The following is a 24,132-nucleotide window of genomic DNA, read 5'->3' on the forward strand; positions in this document are numbered from 1 at the left end:
CAGCCATAGCCAGTGATATGCAGCAATTTTGAAGGTTGCCGTCACACTTTTATGTATTTAGTTCATAGGTAGCTTGTATGCCATCCATATAATGACTGCGTTCGGTTGCATTTGATTGCCTATTACCTCGCTATAGCTCACTGCTGCTTATAGCTGTATGATGCAATACACAGTTTGCATTCCACATTGCGTATATCCACAAAATCTATTATCTACTTTCAAGAGCTTTTGTAGTTGTTTTATAATCCCTTGTGGGTATTTTTTTTTATATTGCCTTCTTGCAACCTGTCCTTGATATGATTTAATGGCATGAATCCTTCTTTCAATAAGGTCAAGGGATACAAAATTGGTCAATTCTCACATGATGCTGCCCCACATGCATAAAAGAATTTAAATCATCTTTCCAGATTTAAAACGAAGACAAGAAATGATATTGCATGTAAGTAGTCTAGGAGGTAAAGATTATTATATGATCTCGGCAGTGGCATTAGGGACTCACGTGGGCCCCTGCAGTAAGGAGGTTACAAGTCTGTTGGGGCCCAAGAAATAGAATCTGACCTTCAATTTTTTCCTTAAGTGTACATTGTCAGAGTTACAAAAAAATACATGATAAAAAAAAAGATGTGATAAAGAATCCTTGAAAAATGTTCCAAATTTTGATGATGAGCCAGATCACTACCAAGAGCTAGATGTTTTTTTCCATGGACCATTGCTGATCTTGCCTTGTAGTTTCATCCAAATTTTTTTCACTGAACTTAGGTGTAAAGTTGCTGTTAGGCAGACATAGTAAAAGAGAGAGAAAGAAAAATAAAGAGATTGCAGAAGCTTAATCTCTGTGTCACAGTTGATGAAATCATTCAAAGTTGCAGGTTTGTTAGTACTGTTTTTATCTCGGTATACAAAGGCTGTGTACATAAGCATTTGTGAACTAGACTGACGTGTTGGATAAGACGTTAAAATGATCCTACTTCTATTCCAGTTTTCTGTAATATTTTGTATTCTTATCCATCAGAAATCAGCAACTGTGGACCCCACTAGACTGTGCAGCTCACAGGGGATGGGTCAAGACAGCGTATGCACTCCTTGACAATGACAGTCCTGTGGACCCAACAGACAAAGCCAAGGTAGGGTCCTGAATTTTGGATTGTTATTCCTATAAGAATGTTTGTAATGCACATATTTTCATCGCAAAGTGGCATCATTTCACTCTTGTAGCTTAGAGGGGAATTCAGGCCATTTAAGTAGCACAACAGTGAAAATTTATCAAAATTGGATAAAGACATATGATTCTGTGAAGTTTTTTTTTTTAGTTTTCACAAAACAGTTCTTGAACAGTCAATATGTATGTGCAATTGTAGTGAGTTGATCATGTCATTGCCTGACAACTTACTATACAGTTTGTACAAAAGCATGAAAGTTCTTTTTTTTTTTTTTTGGGGGGGGGGGGGGGTCAAATCCAGTTACATCTTCTTGTATGCCCCAGTCTCAAATTCTAAAATTCCAGACTGATCATTATTTTGAAGTACGTATTTAAACATGTTTTACTCTGTATTACAGAAGAATTGAATTTTCTGTTGTGTGTTTTTTGTATGTGATCAATGGAAAATCATTAGGTCATGAGATCATCAGCTCACTCATTTGCATATCCATATCAACTATTTGAGCACAGCTTTGCATAACTTGGCAAATCTTTAAAATGTCGAAGCTCTCATTCAATTCTTCTTTTATCTTATTTTCACTATTGTGCCTGTAGAATTTAACTCTTTTTATGCCTCCGCCATGAAGTGGTGCCGGAGGCATTATGTTTTCGGGTTGTCCGTCCGTCCGTCCGTCCGTCCGTCCGTCCTTCCGTCCGTCCGTAATGAATTTTGTGGACAAGGTAACTATCGAAACCTGTTGAGGTATCCTAATGAAACTTGGCATGTATGTGTATTAGGGGATGAAGTTGTGCCTATCAACTTTTGGGTGCACATGCTCAAGGTCAAAGGTCAAAAGGTCAAGGTCAAATACATAAAATTTCACTATTTCCACCATATCTATTGAATGCCTGAAGAGATTTTCTTGAAACTTAGTGTATACATGTATTACCCAATTAAGATTCTCTGGTGAAAGTTTGGGTCATGAGGTCAAAGGTCAAAGGTCAAAAGGTCAGGGTCAAATACATAAAATTTCACTATTTCGACCATATCTATTGAATGCCTGAAGAGATTTTCTTGAAACTTAGTGTATACATGTATTACCCAATTAAGATTCTCTGGTGAAAGTTTGGGTCATGAGGTCAAAGGTCAAAGGTCAAAAGGTCAAGTAAAAATATTAAAACTTCTTTTTTTTCTCCGTACCTTGGAAAATTGTTCAAGGTATCTTCATGGAACATAGCATATACATGTACTGACTGGAAGTGATTATCTAGAGAATGTAGGGTTCATGGGGTCAAAGGTCAGAGGTCAAAGGTCAAGTGCAAGACTTCAAAATTTTACTATTACCCTCATATTTATGCAATGCCAGCAGGGTTATTTTTTTTACACTTGGTGTATGAGTGTGTAACCTAATAGAAATTCTCTGGAAAGTTTTTTTTTTCCCTCTTTTTGCCTCAAAGGTCAAAAGGTCAAAGATCAAGTGAAAGTGCTGAACTAACTTTTTCCTCCATATCTCGGAAGTGGCTCAAGTTACCTTGAAACTTAGTACATATTATGCATGTTCTACCTGAAAGTAATTATCTTATGAATTTTAGGGTCAAGGGCCAGATGAAAATGGTAACAATTTACTATTCAATTCAGAAATTTCACTTTTTCTCCATACCTGTACCTTGAAAATTACTCAATGCCTAAATGTATGAATGGGTCAAAGTCAAGTTAAAGTCCTTAAATCCCTAGATACATGCTCTCTTATTCATCCAATTAAACCTACGTCAAGGAAGGTGAAAATTCAACACATTTGTGACAAACTTGTCATTCCAATATTTTGCCAATTTTGTGAAAATGTAATCACACAGTGTCCACATGTACTATCTAGACCTATTGGGAAAATCATGCATTATGGCGGAGGCATACCAGTCGCCAAAGCGACATTTCTAGTTTGAAACTGATTTTAAGTGATCCCAAATTCTCCTCCAGAGGACATTTGAGCACAGATCATGAATGTCTACATATTTGTGTGTGTTTTTTGTTTTTTGTTTTTATTGTTTTTTTGTTGTTTAAGGGAGACACTCCTATTATGAATTTGGTAAGTTGTTCTGCATTGCTTAGATATATGAAGTCTTTAAATAATGAATTAGGAAAATGATTTCAATATTGATTTACTGTAGTGTTATGCAAGTATTTATCTTCTTGAATTAATTCACTGCCATCATATCTTAAAAAAAAAAAATGCAGGTTACACCTCTCCATCTTGCAGCTACCAGTGGCCATGTTGACCTGGTCAAGCTTCTTCTCGAATGGAAGGCAGACATCTCCCTCAAGGATGCCAACAACAGAAATTGTCTGGACATGGCAATTGAGAACAACCATCGGTTAGTTTTGGCTGTTCAGCATTCTATTTAAAAAGTCCAGACTGATAGTATATCATGGTCTCTTGAATGTTTGAAAAGAAAAGATAAATGCACACACACACACACACACACACACACACACACAAACACCTGTAGTACAATGTATATCAAAGGCTTGATTGAATATGTCACAGAAATCAATACCCACAGACAAGGGTAAGAAAAAAATAATAATTTAAGGGTTACTCATGTGATTTTCTCATAAATCTAACTGTGCTTAACCCTCTGTGTGCCATGTTTACTTCATTACATATTGGCGAAGATATTGTAAATCCAGGTCTCAACAAATAACGTTGAGTAATCTCTCTAATGCTGTAAAACTAGAAATTTTCACAGTGTGGAAATTTTCATGCATTTCGCACAACTAGAAACTGCCGCAGATATTTTTGCCTGTTGTATGTACCAATGTCTTGATTTCACAGAATTAAATACATGCTAAATTCATCTTCTTAGGCAGAGCATGAAAAATTACTGCGTGAAAATATGCACTTTACAGAGTCTGCAACAGTTGTACAGTACTCTCCACTTAATTGGGTAGTGTCTAGCAGAGCATTATTTACCCAATTAAGCAGAATACCCAATCCGATTAACTGGAAAGCATGTTAATTCATTCACAACACAGATACCACATTGTAATCACACACCTCTCTGCATCAGACACACAGCATGGTATGTCACTTGCAGCCATAGCTCATCTAATGTTGCACAATAGCCTTAGTTTAAGTGTCTGCAGCATACTTTTGCAAGCAATCTGCTTGCAGCCCCGAGGGTGGTATTCTGAAAATCTTCCTAAGTCAGAAACTTAGGAAGTGCCTAGGAAAGACAGAGTTGGTATTCTTAAATTTCTTCCTAGGCACTTCTTAATGCAAATTAGGCCATCCTTATTCCCGCCCACGTCCTTTATTAAGCCAATACGAAATGCCGTATCATAAGGAACCAACCAATGACAATCGCATATTACTATGACGTAGGGTCAAATACACGTGTGCGCGGCATGTCCCCTTTCTCACGCTCATTTCATGTATCAAAGTACATGTGCGTGCACTGACTGACAAGCGCACCTATCACGATGCTCGCAGTTTGCTATTCTCAACAACGTACTTAGGACAGGGGTGGAGCTTTCGTAAATAATTTCTTAAAATTCTTTCCTAAGTGCATTGTAGAATACCAACTTCTTCCTATGTCAGAAATTTGCATACTCCCGCCCCTTTCCTAAGTTTCTTCCTAAGTCTAGGAAAAAACTTAGGAACAGACTTAGGAAGAAACTTAGGAAGATTTTCAGAATACCACTTAGGAAAAAATCCTGACATAGGAAGAAATTTCTTCCTAGGAAGGATTTCAGAATACCACCCCTAGTCCTCATCAAGCCAAATACACACTTCCAAAGATCTGTATTTTGAAACTACATGTAGATTCCTATTGTGCCTATGCAGTCTAATGCTTCAATAATTCTGCTGCGTCCCTGTGTGTTTCTTGGGGACCGTGAGTTTGTGTTTTGTTTTTAATGCCTCCACCACGAAATGTCGCCCGAGGCATTATGTTTTCAGGTTGTCCATTGTCCAGTCATCCTTCAGTCCGTCCTTGCGTCCGTAACCAATTTTGTGGACAGTGTAACTAAAAACCCATTTGAGGTATACTAATGAAACTTGGCATGTATATGTATGAGTGGGCGAAGTTGTGCCTATCAACTTTTGGATGCACATGCTCAAGGTCAAAGGTCAAGGTCAAATTTCACTATCCCCCCATAGCTATGCAATGCCTGAAGGTATTTTCTTGAAAGTGTATATATGAACTACCCAATAACGGTTCTCTAGAGAGTTTTGGGCCATGAGGTCAAAGGTCAAGTGTAATGTTAAAATTTCACTTTTTTCTCCATATCTTGGAAATGCTTCATATACACTTGTATATCTTCATGGAACTTAGTACATAAATGCATGTACTGACAGGGAGTGATTATTTAGTGACTTTGGGGTGTGGCTCGAGGTTCCATCATGAAACTTAGTACATATTTAAACACTGTATGCATGTTCTGCCTGACACTGATTCTCTTGGGAATTTTAGGGTCATAGGGTCAAAGGTAAAGGGTCGAAAGCCAGGTTAAGATGCTAAAATTTTACTATTTGATCCTGAATTTACACTTTTTGTCCATACGTTGGAAATTACTCAATGCATAAACTTATTAAAGGGTCAAAAGTCCAGTAAAAATCCTTAAATCCACAAATACGTGCTCTCTTTAATAGACAATATAGCCATTTATCCAATGAAACCTAGTTCAAGGAAGGTGAACATTCAACACATTGTGACAAACATGTCATTTTAATATTTTGCGAATTATGTGAAACTGTCATCACACATTGTCAAGACATGTCATATACCTATTAGGAGAACCATGCATTATGACAGAGGCATACCAGTCGCCATAGCAACAGTTCTCGTTTCAAGTAACAGTCTGAAGAAAGGTTAGGGTCTCAATGGAGGTAGGTTATTCTTTGTTTTTCTTGAGAGCTAGCCATAGCTAATAGGCATGGTAGTGATTAGTGAGTCACTGTGTGTGCGCGCGCGTGTGTGTGTGTGTGTGTGTGTGTGTGTGTGTGAGTGTGTTGGATAGTGTGTTTAGTGCTGGTGCAAGGGTTTGTACATGGCATGAAAAAAAAAATGTGTCTACTTATACCAGTTACACAATGAATCATAGTTATTGAACACTGTCCATTTAACATGGTCGTGCGGTTGGTCCGTCTATTGCAAAATCTTGCGTCGCGAACTCCTACAGTTTTGAAGCAATTTAAATGAAACGTAGGGTAAATGATGATATTGAGGTATAGATGTGCAAGACAAGTTTTTTGTGTTTGTTGGACAATGCGTTGCCATGGTAACCATTATTTTACCAAAACCTTGTGGATTGAATAACTTCCCTAGTATTTAAGCAATCAATTTCAAAATTGGTAGCTATGATGATCTATACATGTAGGTGTAGTTATGCAAGACACTCTTTGTGTTTGTACTTGACAAATCGTTGCCATGGTAACCACATGTTTTCTTAGAAATCTTGTGGAGTGAACAACTTCCACAGTTTTGAAGCAATTGAAATCAAATTTGGTAGGCAGTATGGCCTTGAGGCATAGATGTGCAACACATAATTTTTGTGTTTGTTGGACCATGGTAACCATAATTTTACCAAAACCTTGTGGATTGAATAACTTCCACATCATTCAAATTTAGTATGTATGATGATCGGGAGGTGTAGTTATGCAAGACACCAATGTGTTAATATAAGAAAAATGTGTTGCCATAGTAACCACTCATTTTTGTATCAAATTGAACCATTTAATCTATGAAGGTGAAATTTGGTGTGTATGATGCTCTTTAAGTGTAGTTTTGCAAAATGTCCTTTGTATTTGTATCGGACAGTGCGTTGCCATGGTAGCCACATTAAAAAAAAATCCTGTGGAGTGTACTTCTTCCACAGTTTTCAAGCAATTGAAACCAAATTTGGTAGGCATTATGGCCCTGAGGTATAGATGTGGAACCCATAATTTTTGTGTTTGTCACACAAACCATTGCCATGGTAACCACAATTTTACCAAAACCTTGCAGATCGAATAACTTTTCCATCATTCAAGCAATTAAAGTCAAATTTAGTATGTATCATGATCTAGAAGTGTAGTTTTGCAAGACACCAATGTGTTAGTTTAAGGAAAATGTGTTGCCATGGTAACCACTCATTTTTGTATCTAAATAAACCATTCAAGCTATGAAGGTCAAATTTGGTGTGTATGATGGTCTTTAAGTGTAGTGATGCTGGGGGAAAGCATGTTTCCATTTGCTGTAAGTTTTATACTCAGTGTCAACTCTGTAATTGTACAGTAAACTAAAATTATTCTGTTTCCAATTCGACAAGTGCACAAACTTGGTATTAACGTCATTGCCCTCATGACATCACATACTATAAAGCAACACCAGGGGCGGGGGTATTAATCACCTTCAGTGATAATTCTAGTTACCATTGCAGTAGCATGTGATTGCGTACTAACATGCATGACTGTGTACCGATACAAGCATGTAGGCCCTATTATCTACCGACTCAGAGACATTTGAATTAGGCCTACTGTTTTTCCTTAAAATATGTTTACCATGCAAATGCATATCATTTCTCGTTTCTTAAGGATCTTTCAAAAAGAAATAAAGTGTAAGTCATGAAATCAGCCACATGTTTTACAATCAGAGCACGCCTGTTACGATACCGTTCGACCCTCAGAACTCGATGAGTGTGACGACTGTATTATGTAACAACACACAGCCCTGTACATGCTGTACAGAAGTCGCTGTGCTTCACATGGTGTCTGGTCAGGCTAATACATAGGGAGAGTTCACATAATTTGTGTATGATGCAGCGCTTATCACCTGATGCCTCCGGGTAAGATTCACCTCACGAGCGTCTTAACAGACACCTTTTCCGAAGACTCTCAGGAGGCTCTCCAGAGGCTGTCCACCATGCTGCGTCATAACAGACACAATCTTCTCTGGAGAACAATCTTTGCCGGAGGCTACCTCAAGGCTACCCTGGTTTTGTGGCCTGTTAAGACATCTTTTGATTTCCCAAGAATAACTTTTAATTAGTGCGCCTAAGGCACTCAGCATCTGAGATGCCATTCCATAATAATTATATGTTCCAAAGATTTCAAGCACCTGCATTTGTCATTGGTAATTCAGAGACTCTAACCCCAAGCACCTTCTGATCTGGAGATTCTCCCGCCTGAAACCCCTAGCAAACGGGAGGCACCAACTTGATGTGCGCGAAGCTCACATCACGAGCGTGAAGCGCGAAGTTCCTTGCGGACGGGGTCCAGAGCCCTGGAAGCTCTAGGGTTCTAGAGAAGCGGGAGACACAGGGCCAGGGCGGGAGAAATTAAATCTCAAGCGGGAGAATGGGACATTTTGCAAAAATGGGCTTTCGGCGGGAGATCTCCCGTCGAAAGCGGGAGAGTTGGAGTCTCTGGTAATTCAATATGATGGTGTAGCTGTAAGCAGTCAGAGGCTACACTCTTTTTTATAGTTATGGACCTGTTTCAGAAAGAAAGAAGGATGGTGCAAACTTGTGGTTTTACATAGAAACTCTAAGATGAAATGTCTGTACATTCTTTATATCTTCTGAACAGAGATGTCGCTATGGCCATTGTGTCACACCCAAAGTGGAGGGATGCCTTGTGTTCAGAGAGTACTGATGCAGTCACTGGTCAGCGGACCACTCCAATGAGGAAGCTGATAAAGAGAATGCCAGGTACAAGAAGGGCAAGAGAGAAAGATAGCCAGAGGGAGGCTGCTCTCTAGGCTCAGACCAATGATTTTCTATCGAAGGTATCTGGATATCTTGTAGGCCAGTCGCTTAAAAGCCACTGCGCTGCCATTTTACCATGCACATCGCCTGTACACTGTGTACAGAGCTCACAACGTCACATGATCTTGGTGACAGACTCTGTTAGAAAATGTGTGCAAATTAAATCCCAATAGAGTGTGCCTGGTATAAGATGGTGGTGTGGCGACTTCACTTGTTTGTACATGTACAGCATGAATAGGCCAATGAGATACAGTGGACTCCCGTTATAATGAAGTTCTCAGGGCCGGCAGTTTCCTTTCGTTATATCGAAATTTTGTTATAACCGAACAAATAAACAATAAAATTACATAGAGTGGATAATATTGCAGCGTGAATTCAAACTTCATTATAACCGGAATTTCGTTGTAATTGTGTTCGTTACAGTGGGATTGCACTGTATTCAGAGACCTCCCACAGAGATCAGCTGCTCAGACAGGTCTCGGGGGAAAAAACAAAAAACAAAGTTGGGGAGCCTTACCTACCATTACAGGGGGGAAAAAAATGGCCAACAGCACTAACTTCCTAATTACAGAGAGATACCCATGCTGTGTTTTTCCATTTATTACAATAAAATAAAACAAATAAACTCTTATAAAATGAATTGATCACAATCTGTGGAAAATATATGCATTAATTAAGGGAATAACATTTAATAGAAATACAATGATGATTTACCACCAAAGTAATTGCAGTAGAAATGTTTTTAAAGAATTGAGTTTCAATGTTAATGAAGAAAACTCATGTCAGATAATGCTGAAAGTATGCCTGTCCATAAGAAGACACTGCAAATATCTACAATGCTTTGATTTGGGCATTATAAGGATAACAATAAGAATAAAGCTTGCACTGCAGTACACAGTATTGCCATCACAAACTTAAAGAGCAAAACCTATAAACTTGATAAAGAGAGAAATCCAAGATAACACTCACTGATGACTTGAGTGATTTTATTTTCCCATTTTCTGCTATCTCTTTCTTCAAATAGGCAATGAAATTGTTTGAGGTTTTGCGAATAGGTGTTTATGTGTACATCTCTACAGTACACATGCATGTACGTACACTGGAGACAGAAAAAATCAGATAGTGTGTACTCTATATGAAAAGGAAAGTCAGAGTTGAAATTCTAGCTGAAGTTTATTTACTTCATTGAAAAATGCAATGTAGGGCATTTATGGAACTAAACGGTACAACTGGACAATCACAAACATGTTATGTTGCCATGGACAAGACAAAACGAGGTACAACCATAGAATGGAGATTTGAGTGTATCATTTTGTAAAGCCAGGATAGACCATGGGAGCATTATTGTGGGTGAAATTGCCTGTCTGCTAATCACAAATACACAGGTGAGTCAAATGGAACAAAAGCTGCTGTATTGAAGGAAAAGAGGCTTTCATTCTGGTGAGCAGATAGGAAATTCCATAGCATACATCTGTATCTTTATTCTATTTCTTGAGCATGGTAGGTCAGACCATTGACATCAAATAATCTGTTTGTCACATGCTTGTCACCAATGAAAGAAAGGTTTGTGATATGGAGTCAAGCAGCAACCCCTTTTACCATACAAAGTACATGAAAAATCTGACCCTGCATCACAAAATCAACAAAATTTTTTAGTTTTGGACAGATTCTGAAAGAGCAGAGTTTAAGCTTTGAAAAGATATGTAAAGCAATACAAACTGACTTTCCTAACTTATCTAAATTCTGGAAGGAAAGTACAACCTCTGAAAAAATGTTGCTGAGAAAGGAGGCTTTGAAGTTAAAGATTTATTCAAGCACTCAGTCCCACTAAGTGGTGCTCCATGCAATGAATAGGACAAAAAACAGGATATGGAACTCACTGGCAACCACAATGAAGGGATTATCAGATTAAGCTGGAATTGATCACATTCATTAAGCACATTCTGTTCATGACTCCTGCCAACTGCAGATGCAGGAGCACCATTCTATAAAAAGTTATTAGAGTTGAGAGTGAAGTGTGGGAAAAGGATTTTTAAGAAATGAAAAGGGGGTTTCTCAGACCTAACGTTTTACACTATTCTACCAAAAAGTGTTCTAGAAAAACCACAGAAAACACAATTTCACATTCACGACATGATCTTAAACTTAAGTGTTTATGTAGAAGAAGAAAAATTCTTTCATAAAATGTAGAAAGACAAAGATTGACCAAGTTGACCCATTTCACCTAAGTATTTTAGGTCCATGTGTAAGATTGGGTAGTGCAACTTTTTGTTGGTTTTGTGATGCATGGCCACAAATACAAAATTGAATATGATAAAATTCTAAATATGTGCAAGAACTGAACCTCCAACATTAGCAATGTAATGAGACAGTAATACAGGCACAATTATGTAATTTTCTGATGAACCTGTTTGGACCCTAAGTTATACATTATTTAATTTGTATGATATGCAGTAGAGAAATACCAGTGATTAAATGTGTGATACCCAAATACTGAAAGAGTGTTTAATCTTGTTCTGCATTCTAACTTGATTATTTCAAACCAAATTCATTCTGAAATTCATGTGACCAACACTGTGATCAGCATCCTTGAGCATTGATAACAAGACTCAGATTCCACCATTTAAGTATGGGAAAAATGCAAAACACCAATACACGAAATCTAAAATCTAGGATTATTTACAGGATACATGCAGTAGTTGTGAGTCATTTGTGAAGTTTTTATTTCAGAAGGACATGTACTTGACTTCCTATCCCATGTATCTCAGAGGACTGTACTTAGTCATCAGAGGGGAGGGAGACTTTGATTTAGTCCAATGCGTACAAGGTGTCTGCAGTACATATTCATTCATTTCAATCACCATCTGCTAATTTGTTTGTAGATGTTGCAGAAAAGGTCTTCAACCAGTGTCTCAAAGAGAATGAATTTCCTCGAGAGCACAGAAATTACTACATTGAGTTTGACTACGAACTCCTTGATGACATGTTTTCACGTTGGACTCAAGATGTTGACGGTGAGCATTAGATAAGGGGAAAAACTTTGTTCTTAATTCCTTATTTTTAATGAAATGTAAAACCATTGATTTTCACACGCATTTTAATTTCCCAAAATTTGGAAGAGCCAAGATTCACAAAATTATACATGTATTGCCAGATATCGATTCTCTTTGGAAATTTTCTGTCAGCAGTCAAAGGCCAAAGGTCATGTTAAGATCCATTGTAAAATTATGCTACCTGGTATATGATTATTAAATTAATTCTTTTGTCACTGATGTGCCTGAAATTGCCCGTCCGTTTTTGGTTGATTCTTTTTAGTATTATGCTTTATGATTTTTTTTTTTTTACATACAGAATACATAATTATGTAATTTGATGAAGGTTAAAGGTCAACAAATGTATTTCAGAATTACCTTTGTGATATACCATTCTCTTGGTAAAGACTTAGGCTTTTATAAACATAACTTATAATAGACAAGAATAAACATGCAGTGAGCTATTTTTTATCATTTAGAATGTTGTCAAAATGAGAGCAATATTGCTGTTCCTTCCAGGGAGCCATAGGCCATTATGTACGGAATATCCAATGGCTAAAGGGTTATGTATATTTTTCCATACCCGTGAAATGATGGAATTTATATATTACTTACATTGTACGTATAGTAGTATAATCAAACTCACTACATGCAAGTTTGTGTGTGCATTACCACACAGTGATTATGTGGAGAAAGTTTTTGGCCATGGGGTCAAAGGTCAAGTGAAAATACTATTCAAATTTCACCTGTTTCCCATATTTTGAGAGTGGCTCAAAGTATTGCCATGAAAATTGGCGTATATATGTAATTACCAGATAATGAGTATTTGCCAATCACGTGAAACTGTAGACCGAGTGGGAAAATAATACAGTATGGTTAAGGCATGTTTCCAGATAACCAACCACATGGCTTCATAGTGAAGCTGTACAAACAGTGTTTTTTGTGTATAGAATTGTATTCTTTACCTGGTGTATGTTTGTTTGTTGTTTGCCATTTTTGTCAAGCCCAGCGGAGGTGAGGGGAGACCAAGGGATCGCCTGCGGCATATGTCCGTCCGTCGTCCGTCTGTAACGCTACAAAAACTTAAATAACTCTCTACTAAGGACTTAAATTTCAATCAGACTTGGAGGGAAGAGTGGTTATACAAAGTTACACATTTTACCAAGCATGAAGGTCACCTCAAGGTCAAAGGTCACAGGCAGGAGTCAATGAACTTTAGGGCCAAATGTTCAGTTTTTACTGCACATTTCCATTATCGCTCATAACTTTTGATGTATATGTCCATTTGTGATTAAACTTGGACGGTAGATGTTCCTTGGGGAGTTGAAGGTCACCACAAGGTCAAAGGTCATAAACGGGTCTACAAACTTTTAGGGACCAACATTAAGTTTTTACGGCGCGTTTTGATTATGGCTCAAAACTTTTGATCGCTATGTCCATTTGCGACCAAACTTAAATGGTAGATGTCCTTTGTGGAGTTAAAGTTCATCACAATGTCAAAGGTCACAGACAGGGGTCAACAAACTTAAAGTTTTTACAGCGCGTTTCAATTATGGCTCATAACCTCCTGTCCGTTTGTGACCAAACTTGAATAGTAGATGTCCTTTGGGGAGTTAAGTTCATCACAAGGTAAAAGGTCACAGACAGGGGTAAACAAACTTTTAGGGCCCAATGTTAAATTTTTACTGCGCATTTCGATTATGGCTCATAACTTTTTGATCCATATGTCTGTTTGTGACCAAATTTGAATGGTAGATGTCCCTTGGGGAGTTGAAGGCCACCACAAGGTCAAAGGTCACAGACAGGGGTAAACAAACTTTAAGGGCCCAATGTTAAGTTTTTACTGTGCATTTCCATTATGGCTCATAGCTTTTGATCCCTATGTCCATTTGTGACCAAACTTGGCTGGTAAATGTCCCTTGGGGAGTTGAAGGTCACCACAAGGTCAAAGGTCTTAGGCAGGATCAATGAACTTCTGGGAGTTAGAAAAACATTAATTTCTTCTACACAAATGGGCGAGACACATTTTGGCACTTGCCTTGTCTTCTCTGTAGTCATGTTTGAACATATCTATCCTTTCATTTTTTGAAGTGCCATGAGCACTGAAAGGTGGACCTGTGTGCTATACAAGTAGCCACTATTATTATTGTTATTATTATTATTGATTTACTTTGTACTAATGTGTAAGTGTCATTTTGTTTGAATTACATGCACTGTAAAATGCAAAGGGTCCTGGTCAATAGGTAAGATGTCCTTTCTGGTCAATTTGTGATCATTAATGTCTTCAGAATTACATAGTGTTTGCTCAAATTTACTGATATTCAGTTTGCAGTATCTGTCACAAACTACCATAATGCCTTCTTGCACACAAATTATTCCAATCACCTTTGTGACCTGTCACATCAAAAGCAGCACAAGTCGTTGACACCACAACCGAGAAAAATCAGATTTTAGTTCAGGTACCTATATAAAATCGAAATTTTGACTTTTGGCTGATATGAAACTGTAGGGTTTTATCTACCACTAGCTCAAATTTCAATGTGTCACGCTTACCAAAAAAGTGTGAAATATTTGATTATTTTTAGGCATTTTTTTCAGCTTGTCAACTTTTGCTGCACAGCTTGTCGTGGCGATTTCATAAACTCCGACCCCTAGCGACTGCTGGAAGCTGATTGGCTGGTGATGACATATTCACTGAAGTCGTTCATTGCCCAAGTGGAAGTTACAAAGCACGAGCGATCATAAACTCGGAGTGTTATTAATTCTATCGAAGCGACGACTTAAGTGTAGTTGAAGCAAACAATAGACAGCATGCGCCATGGTAGGGTGGGATTTCACGGAGCACGTGAACGATTTGGAAGGACGCGAATGGCAAAATCCAGCATTCGTATTTTAGTCTGCAAAAGATCGCCAAACGAACGTGAGAGTTCGGAAGCGTCGTCAATTGTTCGCGAATGTCGTTTTTACTTTGGCGAGAATTTCAAAAAAGTTTGAAATTTTTTGCGAACCTTTTCCGCACACTTGGTCATGATTTGCTCGTGATTTGTTCTTGAAAGTGTCTTCAAAGCCTCGTCATATGCGCAAGACCTTCGCAAGACACGCGCGATGTTCGCAAAATGTTCGTGAAACCCCAAACAGACTCCAAAACTTTGGAGAATGTCTCACGTATGTTACGCGAAATCTGCGAAGTTTTTCCGATCATGTGGATGTATGACATATACGTTTTCTACAAATAAAAATCGTAGCATACATCTAAACATCAAACAATTATTAACAACTACAGTAACAAAAGAAATTAAAGACTAGCAAAGAGAAAGAAATGTTTGATATACAAAAAAAAATAGAATACACTTAATATTAATCTAAAGTATGCAAAATTTCATTTGAACTATGGAGATTATTTGTTGGAGGAACTGCAAAAAAAAAATAAAATGCTTTACTAGTGGAGATAGGTCCTAGGAAAAAAAATGTAGGCAAGCACACGATAGAAAAATGAGAGAAAAAGAAAGGAGAAATAGAGGAAAGAAAAAAAAATCAACTCAAGACAGCTTCCACCTCTCCTTGGATACATTTTATCCCATGATTATTGAAAATTTTTCGTTGTTCGCATTTCCGTCACGTGTTCTTCGTGTACGTAACATGCTGTACTTTAGCAACGATACACACAACATTCGCACATACGTCGTGGAAACTTCGCACAAATTGCGCAAGAATAGTTTTCGGCTTCATTGTCGGAATGCATTCGGAGAAAAACTTTTCCGAATGTTGGATTTTGCCATTCACGTCCTACGCAAATCGTTCGCGTGCTCCGTGAAATCCCACCCTTAGCTGGCTGGATGTAATCCTGTAATCGATTGGGGTCCTTACATTGTTGATTGACAGGTGCGCTCCACTTGCTTGGCCAATAGTTCTGAATGGCACAGCTTTTGGGCTTTTCAAACGAGCACAGCCTCTGTTATACCCCGCATTGTACCATTGCACCGGAGACCAAGTCAAGTACTCACAAACAAAATATCATGTGCCATAGCTGCTTGAGAAGCCCCTTTTTCTAATGCTTATTAAGACAAAAGTCCTCTTTCAATCTTTCCGAAATGTTCTGAGTATGAAGTCATACATATGATGATGCATTGTGTGAATTTTCATAAATAATGGTTCAATGAAACTTATTGTTGCCTAGGAGTTTATGTATGTGATATTTTCCGTCCTGTGTGGCAGACAATCTTGGAACAAAACCGAAACCAAAAGTGAACTTTAGCAGCGATTTCCTCCGTATTTTGTTGTCACAAAATTCCAGTGTTCACCGCATTCAATTTGAAATATCTCTGGATGAAAAGTGCATCTTTTAATGGATTGTACATCAAATCAAAGTTTAGGGACTGGACTAACTAAATATCTTGTCAACAGAAAATTTGAAGAATCCGACTTGTGGCTGCTTTTCATGTGATGGGTCAAATTTGACATTATTAATCCTGTTTACATCAGTGTTTATGAGACATGTTAAATCATCTTTTTGTGAAGAGAGTTTGATCTTTTAAGGAATTGGCCTTCCCATCAGGTAAGAGGATTATAAACTCTTCACTTAGATACAGTCACCTTCAGGTTGCACCTGGCAAGAACTCTGGGAAATCAGACAATCCAGGACAATCCGTTCAAAAGTTAATACATTTTAAAAACATTTTTAAAACTTTTTTTGCTGCTGTCACTGAATGAGAAGACCACAACAGCTTGTGACATCACTGCAGAATAGAGAATATAAAGAGTATTCCATAAAATACACATTACCTTGACTGGTTGCTGACTCTTTGTGACGTACAATTACTGTTTATGTTAAGGATAGTATTATTTACCCTGCTTTATGAAAGAGGTAAAGTCAAGTGCTCTTTCATTATGCTAGAAAAGGGAAATATGTTGAATTCTCTTTATATGCTGTCATGCAAATTCTCTTCAGTTTGTATCAAAATGACTCACAGGTTTGAAGGGGTCAATAGGAATTGTGTACACAACTCAAAAATATCATTGTAACTGTTTTAATCCATGAAGTAAAGCCAAGAGAGTTCAGATATTTCAGAGGAACTGCATGTACACATTTCCCACCAACCCACAAAAAAAAAATCTGATTCATCTGTTTTATAAAATGGGTCAAAGACTCCTAATAATGTAGCTAAATAGTGTACTGACTGTAGTTTTACAGGATGTATGGAAAAAAGTACACATTTCATCCTCTTGATACTGACATATAAGGTAATAGATTCCCCCTGTTTTCTGAAAGAAGTCAATTTCTTTTTTATTAATATGCTAGAAAATCAAAATAAGTGGAATTCTCTCTATATTTTGTTTATATCATCCATGCATGCGGTCACAAGATATGGTCTTTTTGGTGACACGACATATGCTCTGCCAATATTTGCTCCACTGATAATTGCTCTGCTGACATATTCTTAAAAAATAACAACAGTTGCTCTGCCAGCACTTGCTCCACCAACCTCTCAATTTAATTCTCAAGTGCTTTTGATGTAATGATTTTCATTTTGTATACTCTGTGATCGTCCAGAGACATTATGAAATTATTTTGCACAGTTAATTCTTTCTGTTTTTAATCAGTGCGTTGAAATAGATGAAAAATTCTAGTGGTATGATGACATAGCCAGTGTAAATATGTTGCATGGAGACTTTTTTAAAATCAAATTCATCTAGCTTATGTGACTTAAAGTCATGGATTATGTTTAGCGGTTTTTCATTTTCCATGGGTGCATAAACATTTTGTGAATATTTCATTTTTCCTTCCCCTGTACCAAAATCAGTAAATCTGCCACAATGGTATTCGATACATGCCGACCGTACATGTGCGGATGTGCTAATTGATTGCTGGGTTGCAGTTTCAAGTTTAACATAAAGTGCATGTGCTTCTGACTTGGTTATAGTGAACAGTTCACACTTGATAAAGAAATCATCATTGTATCCCCCGAACAGAGTTCGGAGGATACTATGGATTTGGCCTCGTCGCGCCGCGTCCACCGCCGCCGCCGCCTCAGAGATTTCCTTGTGAGCACTCTACCAGCTGCATTTCTTTTCCGATCATCTTCAAATTTGGCATGAAGGTGTATTATGGTTAGACGAAGACGCCTATTGTTTTTGGTGATGGTGCCCTCGCTTGTTCCGTCTTTATACATGAAAAGGTAAATTCAATAGGGTCTGCTTGTGAGCGCTCTACTGGCTGCAGTTCTTCTTCAATCATCTTCAAATTTGACATGAAGGTGTATTATGGTAAGATGAAGAGGCCTATTGTTTTTGGTGATGGCGCCCTCGCTTGTTCTGTCTTTATACATGAAAAGGTAAATCCAATAGGGTCTGCTTGTGAGCGCTCTACTGGCTGCAGTTCTTCGATCATCTTCAAATTTGACATGAAGGTGTATTATGATAAGACAAAGATGCCTATGGTTTTTGGTGATGGCGCCCTCGCTTGTTCCATCTTTATTCATGAAAAGGTAAATCCAATAGGGTCTGCTTGTGAGCGCTCTACTGGCTGCAGGTCTTTTTCAATCATCTTCAAATTTGGCATGAAGGTGTATTATGGTAAGACGAAGACGCCTATTGTTTTTGGTGTGGGTGGAGACATCGTTGCCATGGTAACAAGAATTTTTGTGGAAATAGCAGAGATTTCCTTGTGAGCGCTCTACCGGCTGCGTTTCTTCTCCAATCATCTTCAAATTTGGCATGAAGGTTAGGTTTACAATGCATCCAGATTACTCTATAATTGTATTCCCTCACAGGTACTACCAGAGGATACTTTAGATTCTGCGGAGTTACACCGCTGCATCATATTATTGTCATCAAATTTGGTACCCAGAGGCAAAATGTGGACAGGGTCATTGTTGCCATGATAACTGGTTTTATTTATGGAATTTCTGTGTGAGCTCTATATATTGCGATGATGTATGATGCTGTGGGTTCGGGGGATACATGTGCCCGGCTGCGCGACGTGCCGAGCACCAATCTCTAGTTTACATGTATGTCTTTTACGAGCAGAAAACAAATTACTGTTGATCATCCAATCCTTTGAAGTATTTGGACAAAGTTCCACTTCAGAGTCAAAGGGATGGTATAGTATTGGTTTAGGTGAGGATTTAGCTTTTAAGTTTTTGCGATATACAGTGCTCACCGCTTTATCGGGAGGGGTCGAAAAACATGTTTTTCTCCTGTCTAAGCAGTGCTCTTGCTTTACTGAGCGGTGGCTGATATTGGCCCGTGCAAACAACACAACATTGAAGCCCAGTATGTGGGCATTACACTAAACCATGTAACCAGTTATCAAACCCACTGATAACTACAGCAACAGGTATACAAAGACACAGCAGTCTCATCATTTTGGCAAATGCATCATTGGAACAAACCTTCATTCATTTGATCCACAAAATAACCCTTTTTTAAGATTTCAAAGTACATGAAGTTACAATGCCTACCCTATTTATGGTAGAGGCAGCTATGCTGATTGATTGCTTGATTTATTGATTTTATTTTCCGTATAAAAAAAACAACGGCTGGATGGCCCATATTCAGCGATGCCATGTTGGCATCGCTGGTCTTCCATGGGGTCCAGAACATGGAAGTTATACAAATACAATGTGAAATCATAAAATACATAACTTGTAAAAATGGAGATATTTGAAATACATAAGTTGAGAGAAAGAAAAACAACAACAACAACATCGAATAGCAAATAGCAAAAGAAAATGATACAAAGGAAAGGGAAGGGGGAAAAATAATTAATCATAACTTACAATTACCTGTACTAATTCAAATGATTCTGTAATAACTCGTTTTCATCAACAAAAAGAAAGAAAATTAAATCAACGGGGCAGTGACCTTAAACATACTTATTTTAGATTTAAATATATAAACACTGGGGGAAATTTTAATATCCATGGGAAGGTTATTATATTCCTTAGCATATTTATGTTTAAATGATTTCTTCAAATATTCAGTTCTAGGTTTGGAAGTCTTAATTTTTGTCCAAAACGGGAGGGATAAGAATGAGTTACAATTTCAAATTCATCTTTTAAATAAGAAGGGGTTAAATTATTCTACATCGTAACTTCCACATGTTGTTATAACATGGTAACAACATGCACATTATGACGACACTGATTGCGACGATCATACAAACACATTTTTCTCATCATCCCTATGCCCCCTTATTATGCTGTCACACACAGACACACACACTGCATGCATACTATGCACGAACAGGGTATAGTATGAGCCACAGGCAGGGAAAGTGACTCTCCGTATTGCACTGAGGGGTGGTGCAGTGTAAGTGCTTGTCATGAGTAGAAGCTGACGACGCTCAATAAGAAGACCTCCTCTGCACTGCATCCCACTTCCCAGCTAATGGCATATTTTTGAGATTGCCATCGGCATATATTATCTATTGAGAACTGGTTAGAAAAACAATCTTTCTGAAAAGGAAATTATCCCTGCAATTATTTCTAAGGATTTACTTATTATTTGTTGACATTAATGATGGACATGGAAGTGTTTCAGCCAGATTTGTCCCAATGGAGCAGTTCATGGTTCTGATTAAGCGGTGGAAATAACACGCGAAAAATTTGTTACATCAAGTTTTGTTGCACTTAAGCGGGGATCCCGCTAAAGCGGTTCCCGATTAATTGGTGAGCATTGTGCAAGTTACATAGTAGCCACTTACAGTATATGAAATGTTCAAGAGCATACAATTCTAAGAGGAATTCAAAGTTTATTTGGTGAAAATTGGTTTTGAAATGGCTGAGAAATCCAAAAACAAAGTAAAACAGTGATTCTAGTAAAAGGTGGATCCTACCTTTTATTAGGTCAGCCCTTTCAAAACCAGTTTTCATTAAATACACGTAAACTTTGAATTCCTCATAGAATTATGTGCTCTTTCATAAATTTTATCAAAAGGTTCTGATTATCTAAAAAAAAAAAAGCCATAAAAAACATTGGAAACTTAAAGCTTCATCTCAACTGAAACTGTATTATCCCTTTAAAGTTCCTTCAAAATTTGACAAGTAAACATTTAGTTTTGCAGAGCATGAGACTGCAAGAAGTCTTAAATTGTCATGATTGTGCTGTCAAGCTGGGTAGCTCTCACATAACTGCAACATAGTGGCTGCGCTGTTGCAGTAGCATCGCTTTAGCGATATTTGTATTGGCATACAATCTCTTTGTATTTTTTTTTTTTGTGACTTGATTTTTGCCATGAAGTGATAGATTTATCCTTTTTTATACATCAATCCACTTGTGAATGATTTTGTTTTAGCCCAAAACAAAGAAAAATGAAATTGTGACGTCTTCAATATTCCAAAAGGTCTTGACTCACAGACTACACTTCTAGACTTGTTCATTGCTGTTCCTATGTTCCAATTTACCTATCAAAGATTTTTTTTTTCATCAAAACACATCTATTCAATCAATACTTTTGTAATTTATTGTAGTGTTTCTATATAATTTTGTAGTACATGCATTTTGTAACTTTATTGTTATCATTGAAATAGTCATTATACAGCGCAAAGAGACTTGAATGTATCATGCATTTTATGAGCTGAGTGTATTATTATTATTATTGTTGGTGGAGCATAAGTTGTATCTTTGGAACAAATATTGGCAGAGCAAATGTATTTTTCAGAGCAAATATTGGCAGAGCAAATGTATTTTTTCAGAGCAAATATTGGCAGAGCAAATGTATTTTTTCAGAGCAAATGTTGGTGGAACAAGTGTCGCCAAAGCAAATGTCTAATCAGAGCATTTGTCGGTGAGCATTTGTCACAATTTTCAGAGCAATTGTCAGGGGAGCACAATGTCATGGAACCAGGAGCCTTTCTCATCCAGCAATGACACGACCAAAACTTTAAAAAAATCATGTATTGTCCAACCTCTCCTATCTGGCTTCCCTTTATCCAGATCTCTCTATTATCTGGATGCGATCTCAGTGTGATTTGTTTTTTCAAATCTAATGATTATGGAGAAAAGAGGGATTTCATACTCAAACAGAATTCCTACACAAACTCACATAAATTACATATTATTGCCAGCATAATAAACATAAATTCACATCTAATTTTCACCTAAATAGTATGCATTCAGACATTCACTATCCCCAAATTACCGCAGGAACATGGACAGAAAATCTTTCATTAAATCAGGGCATGGTACAGGCAATCGTTTGTTGAGCAAATTGTCAGAGAATTCTGAACGTAGACCAGCTGACAAGGACATGACATACACGTATGTTCGGACATGACATATGTTCATGCAAAATTGATACATGTACATGTAGCTACCACTGGGTAAGCAGCTGCATGTATTAAACATTGAGTTTTCCTTATCAGGCCAAATCCTTAATCCGGATAAGCACCGGTCCCGACATATCCACATAGGAGAGGTGGGGGACTGTACTTTAAAACAGATTGTCCAAATTTCCTCAAACTTCACTAATGTGTTCTACTAATATTACAGTAGTCACTCAATCCACATATAAATTGGGATTTATTCTTCTTGAAAGGAAAATGTGGATGCAGTCTGTGAAAAATGAATACATGACAACTGACCTCTCAGATTGCAAGAATACACCAGGGACCTACTACACATGGACGAGAAACAAAGGTTTTTCTTTGATCCCATCCCACCACCGCCATCTGATTATGTGCATCTTAATGAGTACATTCAGGTACTTGGATAATGAAGATTGTGCAATCGTGCATCGTCACTGACAAAAGAACCATTTCCCCCATTGCGGTCTTATTTTGCTGAGGTGCCTTTTCAGACTCAACTGCCTTTGTATAAACACCAAATGAAAGGGAGCAGCAAACCCAAAACACGAAAGTTTTCCTGTCACAAAATTGAGAATTACTGAAGTGGACACTTGTGGACAAGCATGAAACATGGCTTTATGATAGAACATACATGTCATCTACGGTTACTGTCCATATTTACTCTGGAACAATGTGCGAAAAATGGAAAAAATTAAATTACAAATCACAACCAACCTGCAAATAATTGCTTTCTCTGGTAAATTATGCGCATTTCACAAATGAAATTACTTGAGTGATAATTTCCCAATGTACACTACAACTGCACAGGCATTTTTCTTGATTTAAGAGAATTACTACTATTATCTTCTGAGCATGTAGCTTTTAGATTTCTCAAAGCGTCGTCATGTTTTTATCCAGGCTGGCTGTCGGCGGTGATGATAAGATCAAAGCAGGAAAGCATGTTTAGAATGCTTTTGTGCCACTTTTGACAGAAACAGGTGCATGAATTGATTAACGAGCGATGAAAGTCCATGTGTGGTAGGTCCATGGATACACTAACCAATGGCAAGAATACACTAACCAGTGGTTCTTGGACACATAACCCTCTGCTCACAGACATTCTTGTGGATATTGTGGATAAAAGCATGTTCTAGTATTCACTAAAAAACAAAACAAAAACAAAAACAAAAAACAAACTTCAAAATTGTGACACTTGTGATGCCTCGTCATGTATTGCCATGTACATTTGTGTATATTTTGTGATGGTCACCTGTGTTCCATTGATTACCATTACAATCATGAAAATAGCCTCTAGAGGTGTCACATATCTTGAGTCTGCCTGCACTGTTATGCTTGTCCTCCTCTCTAGTTGCTTGTAGAAGATACATGTGTACTTCTAAGGTTTTGATTATGTTTCGATCATGTTTAACAACAATAAATATTGTAGAGGGCAAGCAAATTTAATCAAAAAGGCTGAACTCTGTGAGAATAGGACACAGCCTGCATTACAGGGATATCTGTTCTACTAATATGTATGTGTTTGAAGTGTTCAAGACTAATCTCTGATTTTAACTATAGACTCACATTCCCCAGGTCCACATCAATGGCCTCTGAGTGTTTGGGCACTTCTGCTTGTATAGACCGATTCTAAGAGGCGATTTGTGTATTATGGCCCTCTATCGGCATGGGCAGCGCCATTAATGCGGTGTTCATGCCTACCCCCCCACTCTCCCACCCCCTCCCTACATTAGCAAATGATGCACGCGCACTGAATGAAACACTGATGCATGGTTGTTTTAGCCAATAGGCGTCACGTACTGAGTGCGCGAACGCTTGCTTAATGCGCGAACCTTTGTTACAAGTGTGCGTACTCCTGCTACAAGTGCGCGATAAACATGTTTACCACTGTGACTCAGCATGAACACATAGCTC

At 37.8% G+C, this 24,132-nt stretch overlaps 1 protein-coding gene across 1 annotated transcript in view; it reads left to right on the top strand.

The window, feature by feature from the left end:
- LOC140242215 (transient receptor potential cation channel subfamily A member 1 homolog) overlaps positions 1-24,132 on the top strand; it is a 105,026-nt gene that overhangs the window by 51,781 nt on the left and 29,113 nt on the right. The window contains exons 12-15 of the mRNA XM_072321959.1: positions 1,013-1,124; positions 3,372-3,508; positions 8,704-8,825; positions 11,765-11,896. Coding sequence (XP_072178060.1) covers positions 1,013-1,124; positions 3,372-3,508; positions 8,704-8,825; positions 11,765-11,896 — 503 coding nt within the window. The remainder of the gene's footprint in view (positions 1-1,012; positions 1,125-3,371; positions 3,509-8,703; positions 8,826-11,764; positions 11,897-24,132) is intronic.

This window comes from Diadema setosum, chromosome 19 (assembly GCF_964275005.1).
Source record: "Diadema setosum chromosome 19, eeDiaSeto1, whole genome shotgun sequence".
Lineage (NCBI taxonomy): Eukaryota > Metazoa > Echinodermata > Echinoidea > Diadematoida > Diadematidae > Diadema > Diadema setosum.